General features: G+C 44.3%; 1 protein-coding gene across 1 annotated transcript; it reads right to left on the reverse strand.

Annotated features, from left to right (window-relative positions):
* Positions 1 to 550: 550 nt before the first annotated feature.
* On the reverse strand, positions 551 to 11,880 carry zmp:0000001174 (retinoic acid-induced protein 2). Its single transcript, XM_041040540.1, has 2 exons — positions 11,748 to 11,880; positions 551 to 4,154 (listed from the first exon to the last, which is right to left on the reverse strand). The coding sequence occupies exon 2, from the start codon at positions 4,075 to 4,077 to the stop codon at positions 2,422 to 2,424; it is 1,656 nt and encodes a 551-aa protein (XP_040896474.1). The 5' UTR covers positions 4,078 to 4,154; positions 11,748 to 11,880; the 3' UTR covers positions 551 to 2,421.
* Between the last annotated feature and the right edge of the window lie 3,937 nt (positions 11,881 to 15,817).

The raw sequence follows: 15,817 nt of genomic DNA on the forward strand, positions 1-15,817 counted from the left end.
CGCTGAGGGCGATCGGACGGGGGCATACTGTGTGAAAATACCACATTATTACCTTAAACTTTAGGTTTAATTATCCACCGTCAGTTCAGTGACAAACAACCGGGAGCTCTGTGCTGCGTCTCAGACAGGAAACAGTGAGAAAACTCAGTGAAGCAGCGCTTTATGAGAAACGGTTGCATTTCTCATCAACACAAATCAGTGAGATGCTAAATGAGTCTGATGAGTCATTTGCACATCGCTGCACTTCATGCTGAAAGCTCTCATGTACCATGGTTACATCACTGACACTTCATGTGGCGGTTTAGCCTCCTCACCTCTGGACCATCTGCTTTCACACCTGAAGGACTGGACAGGTGTACCTGTCAGTGTCCTGTGGAGGCTTTAGAACGTGTAAGGAGCTTATTCCCGTCGGGCTCTTTGACAGGAATGAAAGCGAATCAAAGCTGGTTCTGCTGGATGAAACATTTGGTGTTTTTAGAACAGATTCTTCTCAGAACGCCTGTTCCAGACTCCGCCGGGTGAAATCTGACAGGAGAACACGTTCCTCTGATTTCAAACGGAGAAATCTCACCTTTCACACAGAAAATACCACCAAGAAAAGGCAGACAAGGGAATTTAGACCTTGGAGATTTTAGTTCACTTCCATATAAAAAGCACACATACTGTACAGTAAGCAAACATTTAACTGCCAGCGTTTCAACTGTGTTTCTTCACTAACATCTTCATTAAAACAACAGTTTCATAAGCCAAAGGTGCTTCAGGAGGCTGACAGTTACAAAGGAAGCTGTTTTTTTTTTGTTTTGGTTTTTTTTAATATATCCAGTCACACTTTGTCTCCTGACCGACCGTCCAGTATATACACAGACCGTATAAATTAATGTTGTATGAAGAATAAATTAGGGTGGTAAAACATTTCAAACTACTTCACGGTGGGAAAAAGAGCTTTGTGATGGGTGGACTGCAGGCGTCAATATAAATAAAGAACTGGTAAAAAAAAAAAAAAAGAAAGATTAATGCATTTTCCATCCCTCCTCTGTTCATCCAGACAGTCTGCATGTGGCTGTTATTAGTTCTTGGCCTGTAATTCACAGATTCTCAAAAGCGCTGTGATCGCGACGGGGGCAGCGGAGTCTTCGTGGAATAGGTGGGACACCCTGTAACTGTGTCCAACTAAGCTAGGACAAAGTGCACACTCAGCAGGAGGAATGAACTGACACACAACACGTTCTCCACATTCACAACTCGGGTCATCATCATCATCATCATCATCATGGGGACAGAAGAAACACCATGCTGCACAAAACAATGAAAGTGACACCAAACTACTGGGAAGCAATGTTTTACACCAACATGTCTGATAAAAAAAGGGGGGGGGGGGTTACCAGTACTGACTCTAAGAACAGACTAACACACACAAATACATGAACAGTGTTTTCTCTCACTGAAGGAAAAGCTCATCACTTCTTCCTTGATCTGGCTGTTCCCTTCTACTAAGTCTCCCCTTCACATTTTCAGTTGATTTAAACGGTGAAATCAGCATCAAAACTTCCACCTAATAAGAGTCTGTCAGTGGAAACAGCCGGGGGTTATCGTGTCTTATTCACTTGCTGTGAGGCTAACTCAGCCCGCAGCAGAAACAGCTCTGTCCACACATATTTTCCTTACATTTGGACGGGCCTGTAGAAAGCTGTTTAAATGTGAAAACAATTAAGACTTCCCTTTTTCTTTTTTTTTTTCCTGCCGTTTAACAAAGTCAGAATGTATTTCGTCGTGAAAGGCGTCTGTTGCCAACATTCATTTTAATGAAATCGTAGCTGTGGCCTCGCCAGGTCCCCTGCCAATCAGAAAGACACCGCTCCACTGAGCTACTGGTGACTGTGGGAATTTCCGATGATGGGACGCGGTTTAATGGTCTCAGTAGATACTGCTGCGCTCTGAACAGCTACCAGCTTTTTCAGGTCCTCAGTGCACTCAAAGAAAAATTACACATGGAAACAAACCATGAACCAAAATGGAAAAATGGAACCCATGTGTCTCTGCTGTAATTAAAAAGTCAAAACTGTTCTTTAACATCTCTGATTTATAAAGAGAAACTCCAAAGCCACATGGAGAGCCCATTAAGCTGCCATACACAAAAAAACATTTCTGGTTTAGTGTAACACTGTAGAGTAGTGCATTACAAAACAACACAGCACTTCAGAAAGGCTCCGACAGAAACCTCCTCTGGAACCTCTGCGTCACACCGTCGCACATTCGCGAGCCTCAGTTTCAGCAACATTTGGAGCCAAACTCTGAGCTCTGATTGGACGTTTAAGTGTATGAGTTTGATTACAGAATGTCCCCACATGTGTTTTATGTTACACGCGCCGGAGGGATTACCAGAGAGCGCTCCAGCAATTAATCCCCCTCCGCCGAGCACTCTCACTTCCTGGGGAGCAGCGCTGCCAGTCTCTGCTTCTTAATGGGAAGGAAGTGGATCTCCTGCGAGCTGACCTTCTTCAGTTTGATAGCTCTGTTTTTAGGGACCTTTTTGAGCGGGTCGTTGGGGTCGCGCTGCTCCGCCTGCGACGCCGACGGCACTCCGTAGAGCTGCTGCAGAGACGCACCCTGGCTGCCGTCCCGTTTGATGGAGAAGTTCTTGGTGGAGACTCCCGAGAGGCCTTTTATCTTCCCGCACAGGATGGCGGGGATCGCGTCCTTCACAGAGACGATGACCTTGGCCGTCTGCGAGGTGCTGACTATCTCGAGGTTTCCGGACCCGCTGAGAGACGCCTCCTGGCTCAGAGAGCTGGACCCACCGGCACTGCTGTCAACCACCCACTTGTGCTGCCGGCTGAACTCCAGTGAAGCCAGACTGCCCAGGAGTTTGGAATCTAAACTCTGAGTGCATTCAACTCCCAGAGACAACGACGTACCACCTGTATCCTGACTGGACTGGAAGGCTGATTCTCTGTGTCCTGGTGAGCAGCTGGAGCGACATGACTTTTTCCTCACACCAGGCACTGACAAGTCAAGCACACTGTCCTGCTGCAGGCTGGGGTATTCCTGTTTTGGTTCAACTGGACACGCCCTGACAGAAAGATCTAAGGCCTGTCCTTCATCTAGAGGAAGTGAGGATGGCGACACATTTTGTGGCTGGAGCGGTGGCACGCATCTGCCCGAAGACAACGAAGGAGAGGTAGTATCTTGTGGAGAAGTCTGAGTGCTTTTACTCACAGTGCAAACTGGTTTTGGCATGTTCCCCTTTGAGTCCTCAGGCTGAGGGACAGGAATGGGGATGGGGAGAGGGATGGGCAGAGGCACTGGCAAGGGGATGATGACGGGGTAGGGGACTAGAAGTGTGGCAGGAGGGACGAACGGGGCCAGAGGGGAGGTGTAGGGAGGTGTGAGGGGAGGAAGGGGGAAGAAGGTAGAGCCTGGTGACTGACAGGTTGATGAACCGGCCTGGGAAGGGAAGAGGTCCTGCAAGATGGCAGCAAAAGCTGGATTCTGGAGGAGAGAGAGCAGGTTAGCATCCTGCGTTTGTCCCGCTGACTTCTGGTCGACACCTGGAGGCAAACCAAACGTCAAAGGATTCTGACACAGGACGTTGTTCTGGAGCGGCAGCTGGGGGCAGTTAGCGGCCTGAGGGATTACAGAAGGACTCATGTGCTGGATGACTTGCTGATCCAAGACCAAGGGAAGCGAAACGGGGCTTTGGCTTGTTATCAAGTACGGTGCTGCCCCCATTTGGCCGAGCTGAGGCCCGGCTGCTCCGGCCATCTGGAGGTGAATGGGCAGCATCAGTGGGCTCTCCCCCAGACACACTGGGTGCAGCACGGTTGTGGCGACTTTAAGCGACACACCTCCTGGAGATTCACCAGTGGGATTCACCACTGACGGAGCAGGGGGCTCCACCAGGTTGGAGAGGCCTCCTTTGTTCAGTTCTGTCGCGCTGCCGTCACAGGAGTCGGCAGGAACGAGCGGAGTTGCTCCATCCTCCACTTCACTGGCGACTTCTCTTCCTCCCACCTCAGCGCTGCACACATCAGTCTGCGGCTGTGTCGCGGTTCCAGACGCGTCATCACTGCCCTCCATAATTCAGCGTGAAGAGTCGATCAAAACGTTCATCAAGTGCTAGTGACGGGTCTCGTCCATTATTCTTCCAAGCAGCCCTGAAACACAGGAAACTGACGTGGGAAATCTTAAACACACACACACACACTCAAACCTGCAGACAGTACTGAGGAATTTGTCCTCTGAGCATTCGAAGGACACCTGCTCTGTGTTGTGTCTAATAAAGCTCAGGAAGAAGTTGTTAGGACAATTAAAACTTAAAATATAAAAATGTTTTGGTTTTTTTTTTACTATTTTGAATAGTTAGTATAAGTTTTAACAGTTCCAACAAAATATTCCATAAAATTAAGACTATTAAAAGCATAAAACGGTGGGGAGGCAAAGGAGGCAAAAAAAAACCCCCAACAACAACACACTGGATCCTACATTTCCCATAATGCAAACTCGGTAAAAACTTTAGTTCCACCCTCCCTGCCTGGGAAACACCCACGGCTCAAACACCACAACTCTAGTACATAACTTTGTCTGTGGTTCTCTGTTATTAATTTTGTCGTCTCCACGCCCAATCAGTGGGAACCCTGATGACATCACCACGACATCATCCAGATCGTTTTTCTCAGACTTGACGAAGCTCATCCAGAGACTCAGAGGAGGTTATACGACAGTCCTCTGTGAGCTGAATATGACATGTAAAATTGGTGGAGTGGTACTTTAAATAAAGTCCAACAAATGGGACCAGTTCCACCACGTCTGCTCAGTGGCAGCAGTTTCTAATCTATTAAATCGATTTAATATCAAGACAAAATCCATTATTTGTCCTTATTTACACGGACTGCAGTCTGAAGAATGAGCGTGGCGTAAACTATTTTCCTCAGTAAATTTATTTCTAAAGACGCTGACATGAAAGTTTCACCAGATGTCTGTAACACAAATAATCCACACATAGGGAAAAAGTATTGAACACGCTTACTGAAATTTGTTTAATACTTTTAACAAAAGTTAAAAGTCTGTATGGAGGAACTAGTCGTATTCATAGCTCAGGTGTTCTTCCACACAAGCAGTTTTCAAATCTTGAAGGTTCTGTGGGTTTTCTTCTATAAACTCTGATCTTTAGTTCTTTCCATAGATTTTCTATTGGACTCAGGTCAGGTGATTGGCTGGGCCTTTCTAGCAGCTTTATTTTCTTTCTCTCAAACCAGCTGAGAGTTTCCTTGGCTGTGTATTTGCCAGTGCCGTATGCTGAAAAACAGCCCCACACCGTGATGTTCCCACCTCCTAACTTCACTGTTTGTATGGTGGGTTTTTTCTGGTCTCATCTGACCAGACTATATTCTCCCAGTATTTCACAGGCTGGTCTAAATGTTGAGCAGCAAACTTTAAACGAGCTTCAACGTGCTTTTTCTTCAGTAATGGAGTCTTGTGTGATGAGTGTGCATACAGGCCACAGCGGCTGAGAGCATTACTTATTGTTTGCTTTGAAACAGTGGCCCTTGGCTCTTGGACAACTCTAATGCTAATGCTTTTCTCTCCTCTGTCAGAAACCTTGTGAGGAGCACCTGGTCGTGGCCGGTTTATGGTTAAATTATGTTCTTTCCACTTCTGGGTTACAGCCCCAGCAGTGCTCAGTGGAACATTCAGAAGTTTAGAAATCCTTCTGTAACCAACACCATCAGTATGTTTTACAACAATAAGGTTGTGAAGGTCTTCAGAGAGCTCTTTGCTTTTACCCATCATGAGATGTTTCTAGTGTGACACGCTGCTAATGACACACCTTTTATAGGTCACCAGTTGGGACTGAGCCAGCTGATATTAATTTGCACTGACAAGAAGCAGGACTGATTACTGATAGAGTTCAGCTGGTGTCTTGGCTTTCCATGCCTGTTTGCATCTCCCTTTCTTCACATTACACATAACTTAATTTCTGAACTTATTTGTTTTGTTTTCTTCGTGTGGATTATTTGGGTTGTGACCGACATCTGGAGAAAATTTCATGTCAGTAGCACCTTCAGAAATAAATTAACTGAGGAAAATGGTGATGTGTTTAATACATATTTTACCCATTGTATACAGTTTACAGTATACAGTACAGGCCCAGAGATATTTGGACAGTGACACAGTCTTCATGATTTGGGCTCTGCATGCCACCACATTGGATTTGAAATGAAACAACTAAGATGCAACTGAAGTGCAGACTTTCAGGTTTAATTCAAAGGGTTGAACAAAACTATCCTATGAAACATTTAGGAACTGTAAGTCTCCTCATTTCAGGGGCTCAAAATAATTGGACAACTTCACAGTACCAGAAGTAAAATGTCCATTTTTAATACTTTATTGAGAATCCTTTGCAGACAATGACTGCCTGAAGCCTGGAGCCCATGGACATCACCAAACGCTGGGTTTCCTCCTTTGTGGTGCTTTGCCAGGTCTGTACTGCAGCTGTCTACAGCTGTCGCTTGTTTGTGGGTCTTTCTGCCTTAAGTTTGGTCCTGAGCAAGTGAAACGCATGCTCGACTGGGTTGAGATCTGGTGATTGACTCGGCCATTGCAGAATATTCAACTTCTTTGCCTTAAAAAACTAGGTTGCTTTCGCAGTATGGTTTGGGTCATTGTCCATCTGTACTGAGAACCTGAGCAGAAAGTATATCTCTATACACGTCAGGATTCATCCGACTGCTTCTGTCTTCTGTCACATCATCAATAAACACTAGTGACCCAGTGCCACTGGAAGCCACGCATGCCCATGCCATCACACTGCCTCCACCATGTTTTACAGAAGACGTGGTGTGCTTTGGATCATGAGCTGTTCCAATTCTTCTCCATTCTTTCTTCTTCCCATCATTCTGGCGCAGGTTGATCTTAGTCTCACCTGTCCAAAGAATGCTGTTCCAGAACTGTGCTGGCTTCTTCAGATGTTTTTTTGGCAAAGTCTAATCTGGCCTTTCTATTTCTGAGGCTAAGTAATGGTTTGCACTTTGGTGTGAACCCTCTGTATTTACTCATGAAGTCTTCTCTTTATGGTAGACTTAGATACTGATGTACTTGGGTGGATGTTGTGAAGGGGTTTTCTTTCTTTTTCTTGGAAAGGATCCTGCGATCATCCACCACTGTTGTCTTCTGTGGACGTCCAGGCCTTTTTGAGTTTCTAAGCTCACCATTGGGCTCTTTTTTTTTCTCAGAACGTACCAATGTACCATGTACCTTTTTAATATGGCCTCTCCTAACATTTCTGCTCTCTCTCTGATGGTTTTCTTCTTTGTTTTCAGCCTCAGGATGGCCTGTTTCACTTCCACTGAGAGCTCACAGTTCACAGCAACAGCTTCCAAATTCAAATGCCACACCTGGAATCGACTCCAGATCTTTTAACTGCTTAATTGATGACAGGTTAACGAGGGAAGAGCCCATGCAGCCTTCTGAGTCAACTGTACAATTACTTACGGTCCCTTGAAAAAGAGGCAGCTACACATTAAAGAGCTGCATTTCCTGAACCCTTCCCCGTGTGAATACTGTCAAATTACAGCTGAGAGTCTGCACTTTAAACCCATATTGATTATATAACTGTATCGCGAACATGTTTTCATAACCAGTTAACAGTTAAAATAACAAAACTTGCGTCACTGTCCAAATATTTCTGGACCTAACTGTAGGAAGCAACTTGGAAACTGTAATTCACTATTTCTTTGTGTTTTGTAGACAGAATGACTCATCAATTAATCGAGAAAATAAATGGTCAGTTGAAAAAAACATGAGAGTAAGTGTTCGTTACAGCCACATGTCAAACCAACAAAGTTCAAAGCCAGAACATACCCAAGTGTTTCTTGTCTCATCATCACATATAAAACATAAAAACTGATCTGCACAGGACATGTTACACAGAAGGAGGCAACCCAGTGTATAAATGATCAGCTGTTAGCTCCCTATCATGCTCCCGGTGCTTTTATAAGCCCGCTGTGTGTTTGCTTTCCTGATCACACAACACGTCGCACCTGCACCTGGCTGTCAACCCTCGCCCATCTGCAGCGATAAAACGTCCCATGGGTGCATGAGATACACTGCATCCAATGTCAGAGGGGTCAATTATTGATGGGAGCAATATGGATGATGATGCTCGGGTCCTGGGAAGGGTGAAAATTTCAAATAAGCTCAAACATTAAAGTGAGCTCTACCTTTAACGTGAAAAACTCAATGAAATGCTCACATACAGTTCCAATGTTCTAACAAAAAAATGTGGCACTTTGTCTTTTTTCCTCTCAGCCTTCATGTGGTGTTGGGTTGCCTCAGTGAGCAGCGAGGAGGAGCCCTCTGTCCCCCCCAGGCTGGTTTTATACTGTTCTGTAGCATAGATGAATCATTGTAATGGGGCTCTGATGGATTACACAGAGGATCCTACAGCCAGACAGGCGACCGATAACCCTGTCTCCGTTTGACACAGGGGACACAGGTCTGGGAAGTGTGAGCACCTAGGGAGTACAAAAACACCCAATACAAGATTTTGTATATTTATAGCTTGAAGCCTCCGTGGTTCCCTCCCTGTCTTCTCCTGACAACGCGTGGATCTGACGGGCTTTTAACGATTCAGAGGGGAAGCTGCCTCTTCTCCGAGTGATGGGCTGGGCAGTCGTGGCAGTCTATATGCATCTAACAGACTTACGTGCCACACACGCTGCTTTGTCCTCGTAAGGAAGACTCAGTCAGCAAGTCACGGGACTCGAGCCAGACAAAGACGTGAGTGAAGTGAAAGCGTGGGCATACATCAGTCTCACACACACACACACATGTATGAGCAGGACTGTCCTTTATGTTGTTTGGTACATTTCTCTGAAAAAAAAGGAAAATTGGATCTAATGTCCTAAAATAAAGACTCTGAATGGGGAAATTCGTATCATCATTTCTGATGCTGCGGTCTCACTTGCATTCCAGGAAGTCTGAGGGAAGACATTTCCTGCTTGATAACATGGTCATGAGGTCTGTGACACGATACAGCCTCACTGACCTTTATGAAAGAGGTCTTTCTTGGTTCAGACACCCCTTCTGTCACAGACTGTAACAGTTCGGGCCGATTGTGCACAAAGTGGAGAAAATAACCCGGATAGCACCGTCTGTTTGATCGTACCTCTCAGGGTGAAATAACTTTTCATGCTTCGACTTCATGTTTTATGAGGGAAAATAAAAAAAAGCGTTAGCTGGTATTAATCTGAGCCCTCAGATCAGCTGACCTGATGCTAAGCAGCGCTCACCACCGGGGTGACATACAGTCGGTCCTCCCTCTCTCAAGCAAACACAGGCTCCCCGCTCCACCTCCTCTTCACTTGAATCATGTGAGTACAATGTCAAACTCCACAGACAAAGAAGGAAGTTTAACCAGCAAAGTGCAGCGTGAGCCAAAGTACATAGAGCTCATGCTCATCTTTTTCCCCAGTTACATTATTTGACACGGTGGCTTCACTTTGTGTTATCACAGGGAGGGAGGGTCAGAGACAGATGTCACAATGTCCATGTCTCTGGTTGTTCCTTTTTAACTTTTGTTTTTAGTGAAATTCAACTTAACCCGCTGCGAGGATGATCTGCTTCCAGTTCCTCCAGCTGACTCTAACACCTCTGTACTCCGGCACACATTCAAATTACAGGGTCTCAGAATTATCAGAAAATTAAATTCGACCTTATTCCCATAAATAGCTTTGGGTTAAATGTATTAATCTTCCTAAATCCAGCCCGTTAACACTGTTAGAGTTCCCTATTTCCACACGGTGATCGAGTTTGTAGAGGAGGTTGATAAAAATAGCAGCAGCGTAATGCACTTTTCATGATATATGAGCTAATCTAAGAAACATGCCACACAAACAAACCTGCGATCCTCTCGTCGAATGAGCGCACGGTATGTCTCTGACACCGATAAGAGCAGCTACACATCCTAAGGCGTTCCTAAGCCTCACACATCATCTGTTAGAGGTTTGTGATCACTAACCAGTAACAGCTAATTGACTAAATAGGCAAGAAGAGACCTAACAGAGAGCCAAAGCCCTCCCCTGTCCCCGTTACTGTAATGATTTCCACATTTCCTTTTTTTTTTTTTTGTCTCCTTGCCTCATTGATGGAATGTACACCATACTAAGTCAATAGCAAGGAGAAAACAACAAGGCCTGAACTTCCATTGCATTAAACTGCACTGCAGACCAAACACGTTACCGGGACTAGTCCCCTTCTTTGCTCCTTCCTTGTTACGGGTTTAATTTAGACTTTAAACTGGGGGGAGGAGGGGACAAAGCACCGGGGGGATGGATGAAGCACGGCTGATGATGTAAAGGTCATCGCCCTCGACACCCTCCGCTCCAATAGCCAATTACATCTCATTAGAGAGACGCACAGAGCCTCATCATGAGATTCACGTCCTTGGACTGATGCACACTGCTCTCACGTCAGTGCAGCTTATCTTTTATTCAGCCAGCCATCCCTCCAGCTGATCTCCTACATACCACAGTGACAGTCAAAACTGGTGAATAATTTAACAGTTCTAATTCATACAATTGTGATCATCATCATTGTGTTAACAAGTAGTCACTGTTAAATCCAGTTTGCCTTTGAAAGACTAATTTTATCATCTCAGAATCTCAAACCAAACCTATTAAAACACGTTAATGCCAAGTGTTGCTATGTGGTTGAACGATGTTGGATCTAATACGTGGCTGCACAGAACACACTGGGTATAAATGTTAGGAAGGAACACAACTCTGCAATTTGCCTCAATAAAATGTCAACGTTCAAAATTAGAAACGGGTTAAAATCCGTTTTAATTTAGAACGTGTGCCGTGTTTTCCTACTATCCCAATAAACCCGGCATTAACACTCATGTGCGGCTGCGTCTGCTCAAGCTGTGTCTGCTAAAATTCCTTATTTTCCTATGGCAGTTCTGTCACAGCACATGTGACAGGAGCAACATCAGCAAATGCCCTGACTGTTAAACCAAGGCTGTTCCAGCAGGCCCTGACCGGGACACGGTCGGGTTCATCTCAGGATACTTTTCTTATCTCTTCAGTGACATTTTGTTTTTTTTTCTTCCTCCAGACACGGTTACCGTTCCTCCCAGACAGATACGCGTCTGGTCCCCGAGCAAAGCCGACGGTTCGCCATGAAAGACGGGGGGAGGAGGAGGGGACGGGGGGGGGGGGGGCTGTGCGCGGTGACTGCGCTCGCTTCCACACATCACACGGCGAGAACGCGAAGGGCTGAGGGCGCGTGAGGGGCTCCGCTGCCTTTTAAACAGTCATAAACGGCAGAGAGAAGGGTCCTCGCGCTAAATCATATCCCGTTATTTGCAAAGTTTCCGGTCCTTTGGTGAATAATTTAAAAAACAAACAAACAAACAAACAACGGGCTCGGGCTGTCAGACAGTACGCGTTATTCACGGTACAAGCTAGCTGCGCACATCGGCTCTGACACTGAAAAAATAAATAAATAAATAAAATTAAAGCTTAAAGACGCTGGAGGAACGAGGCCGTGCACCGAGCTCAATAATTCCCCGATAATCCACGTGCTAACGTTTGAACGATTTAATGTTTCAGCGCGAGAGCGACGTGAAAAATCAGAAAAAGCCTCGGCTTCACCCTGTTTCACCTCCTTCCCTTTAATGTCATTCCCCCTTCCATAAAAAAAAAAAAATACCCCAGTTCGTAAAACAAACGCCGGCGTTCACTCACCTCTGAAGCAGACGAGCGTGTCAGCAGCTCCCCGAGCCGCCGAGCCGCCGGGCGGTTACCGCTCAATCAGACCCGTAATACTTTAAAAGAAATAGATGAGGCTGCTATTTATCTCATCATTGCGGTCCCGTCGTAGCGACTCCAGGCTGAAGCTGCGCACGCAGCATCGTCAGCGGGTTCTCCCTCCCCCTTCCCCTCCCCTCCTCCACCCCTCCACTTAGGGACACATTAACAAAAAAAAAAAAAAGGAATAAATTAAGAAGACAAATTTTCAACAATTTGAATAAATAGTGATTTACATCTAAATGTTAAATAAGTTAAATCTCACTCGCGGTTGCACGGTGCTTCATTTTGCATGATGTAATTTGGTGTCGTGTCCAGAATGTTTGTTTTGTTTTGTTGTTTGTTTATTTTCTGATTATTTATTTCTATGGAGGAAAGTGTATAATCTGGCACTTACTACAGGGAAATGAATGCATTGGTGCCCCTCTGATTAAAACCCATTTAACTGCTATTGTAACCTAGGAAGTGGTTCCCAACGTGAGGGTCGGGACCCCCACAAGGGATCGCAAGTTAAATCTCGAGGGCTGTCAGATTATTACAAGAATAAAAGGCAGAACAAACAAATATGTTTCTACTGCACAGAATCCTCCTTCATCCATCTCCAGCTTTTGTTGTGAATCATTTTGAGCATTTCAAACTCAGAAATGTGAAACGTGTGTACAGGCAAACACACGATACACTGACAGTACAGGGAGAATAGAATCTGTCTGAATGTAAATCAGTAATTTGGATTAAAATGGAGATATTCAAGGACATTCTTATTCCCCCTAAAGTTTTACTGATCCGTAATGCCAGATCACAGACCTGTAAAATAAAAGGAGTCACTAGGCTGTAACTTTAAATTAAAAAACCATGACTGACTCAAACAATCCTGTCTATGACCAAAAATATCAAAAATCTGAACTACATGAAAATATAGCCAATATTCGACGACCCCACAGACCTGAACCTGAACGTTACTATTGCACCATCTAACGTCCTGTGTATTGTAATGATAATAAGATTGGAGGAATACACAAAGTTAAAATGCTTTATTAAATATTGCAGTATTTTATTTTTTCTTTTTAAACACTGTTCTAGACGGCGTTATCCTGGTGACTGCCTGATGACAGAAGCAGAGAAAAATGGAGTTTGGCAGCTGGGGATGGGAGTCTGGTAGTGACAGGCCCGGGTGGGCAGGATCCCCTGGGTCTACATATCAGTCCCAACCAGCCTCAGGCTCTGCCTCAGGGGCCCCAGGGCCTCTCATTGTTCCACAGGGAGCCTGTTTAATGCACTATAATGAGCCTCACAATATGCCCTGGTGGCATGGTGGTGACTTTGGTGTGGTTACCTCTTCGGTGTCCCTTCCCCCACCCTGTCTTCAGTCAGTATTGCTCACATGTGGGGGAAAAAAGCTCAGAGCAAGACTAAGTGTGCATTTCACATGCTGCACCATTCCAATCAATACTTGTTAGCCAAAAATAGACCCATAAATGTTAATATTACTGTCATCATGACAGCCAATACCAACTCATTATGTATGGATCAGGTGCAGTTTTGTCTTTGTGTGTGTGTATCTTGGAAAAATGTGTCACTAAACATTATAAATCCAAATACGGAGACTTAATGGTCCTAAATTTAACCCACTAGTCAAGCAGCACAATTATAATCACATATAAGTGAGTCCTCTGCAGGTCCTTTGATTGCTCCTTGCACTTAGGGACCGTACAAAAATGACTGAGGTGGGGAGGGGAGCTGAACCTCCTCTTTAAATTCATAAAAAGCAAGAACCTCCCCAGGGTTATAAATATTTCCTTTGGACCTCAGCTTAATAAAGTCCTGTCCCTGTGTGTTCAGACAAAATGTGAAGTGAATTTTGGAGGCAGCACCGTTGCATACAAAGTCAACAGAGAGATGGGATTTAGCTTAAATTCATCCGAGTTCCTCAAAACGATGCTGAAACCTGTCTCCATGAGTTGAAAATGTTTCGGCTTAATTTTTGGCTTGTGGCGCACATTAACACCACCTCACTGATGTAACTATTAGGTCTATTTAAAAATATATATATATAAACCACAAAAAGGGGAAAAACAAACAAACAAAAAAAATAATAAAATAAAAATGCCCTCACAAAGCAGCCACCGCTCTGATCATTTTCGTACAGTCCCTCGCGGCTGCAGTGAGCGAGAGCCGAGAAGCTCTGTGTTCTTTTGAAGGTCTTTTACTTGCCTTTGTCTGTGTTTTCCACAATCAGTCAATGATAAAAGTCATATTGAGCTGACATTTGCTTTTAAGGCCTATACAATGTCGACTGTACTGTCTTAGAGCCAGAGGGCAAATAATGACACAAAGCCTGCTGTCCAGCACAAAGACAAACACGAGAAAGACATCTCTGTAGTCAACCACCATCAAAGCTTGAAGCATAACCCCTCATGGTTAGGTGCTATGGAGCGGACCACAAGTCATTGTACTTCCATTTTATTTTCCATCTGGGCCAATTACACGCATTACTATTGTGAAACATGCCATAAATTTTGCTTAAGAACAAAAATACTCGATTCCTACACCACCTACCGCTCATACCCAGCCTTCCAGTCTCCGATGTTAATTGAGGTCAGGGTTCACAGTCAGGGTGCCCTTTGATGGGTACCCACTTGGGATGCCAAACAGTCCAGCGCTTTGTTTACCTTCTTTTTTCCCCTTCACATACAGTCTGAGCTCAGTTGACATGTACTGACTGAGAACAAGGCGTTTTTGTCCGTCACAGGCTCGCTCGACATTAGCCAGAGCAACAAAGAGAATTCACACTGACTTTGGTGTTGGAGCGCGACCATGAAACTGACATAACACATGCAAAAATGACATGTGTAGAAGTACAGCTAAGAGCTCAGTCTGTTATGTCAAGAGGAACATGTCCAGAGGTTTGAAAAAAAAAAAAATCACAGCTGTGTTATTTCTCTGGCCAGAACACAAAGAGGCCTAATTTAAATTTACACCCAATTTGCATTAAATTACCCCGTGGACATTCTCTTGTGTATTCAGCCGAAGAACACCCTCTAGTGTTAGGTCTGACTCAGAGGCAGTGTGTCATTGGCTGTGGTAAGATGCCGCAGCTCATTGTACACCAGCCTGATTCAGGGTCAGTATAACAACACCAGCATAATCTAGAAGAACTTAAAGTGAGATTATTTGGAGATGATGGTTCAGAGCATCGCTCAAAACTCTCAGGGTGTTTTATTGTCATTTTACAGTATGTGAAACAACAAAACAGTTCAAAAAATCTAAAATTGCAATTTGGATATGAGTCTGTGATTTAATGTTACAGTGCTTTGTAGGATCACAGTTCTCCAGTTGTTCATGAATATAATTTTAACCACATTTATGTAGTGTTTTTCTAATTCTGCCATCCTGAGCCGAAACCATTTACAGATGGTGCCATATAAAGGTACTGAGACCAAGCCGAAGCCCACTGAAGAACATCGGTTGTTTTTGTGACTGAATAATAACTTCATGTGATGACAACTTGCACTGTAACAAGGTGAGAAGCCATATTTTATATCTGCATTGAAGCCACGAGAGCCCTACAGCGAGGAAAGGATTCAAATACTTTAAAATGAGACCCATCAACTTCACCACAGATCAGCAGAGTCGTTTTCAGAGCAGTCACATTTATTTGTCTTTTTATACACATTTGCTAAGCAGCCTGTGGTGCTAGCAGTTGGCTTTGATAGGTTTTACTATGGGATTTCCACAATGCTTACTAAAAAATAAATACAAGACAAAGTGTTCCACAGCTCAAAAATATACAAAGGTTTGAAATTAATGTAAACTTTGAAAACATTTTTTTTTACATAAGAAGCAATTCAACAACCTTTGTGACATTTCCAAAAGTTATTGTATTTACAAGTTCTGTACAAAAAAATACAAAGCTGACACCTACAGTTTACTATAAAGAGGTCGATGTGAAATGAAATGTGTCTAGTACCATACGTTACGCTGTAATTCTTTTTTTAGTATCGGTTTGT

This window comes from Toxotes jaculatrix, chromosome 6 (genome assembly GCF_017976425.1).
Source record: "Toxotes jaculatrix isolate fToxJac2 chromosome 6, fToxJac2.pri, whole genome shotgun sequence".
In the NCBI taxonomy this organism is placed as follows: domain Eukaryota; kingdom Metazoa; phylum Chordata; class Actinopteri; family Toxotidae; genus Toxotes; species Toxotes jaculatrix.

Coding starts and splice junctions, on each gene's coding strand:
- zmp:0000001174 (XM_041040540.1), bottom strand. CDS start 4,077: ATGGAGGGCAGTGATGACGCGTCTGGAACCGCGACACAGCCGCAGACT.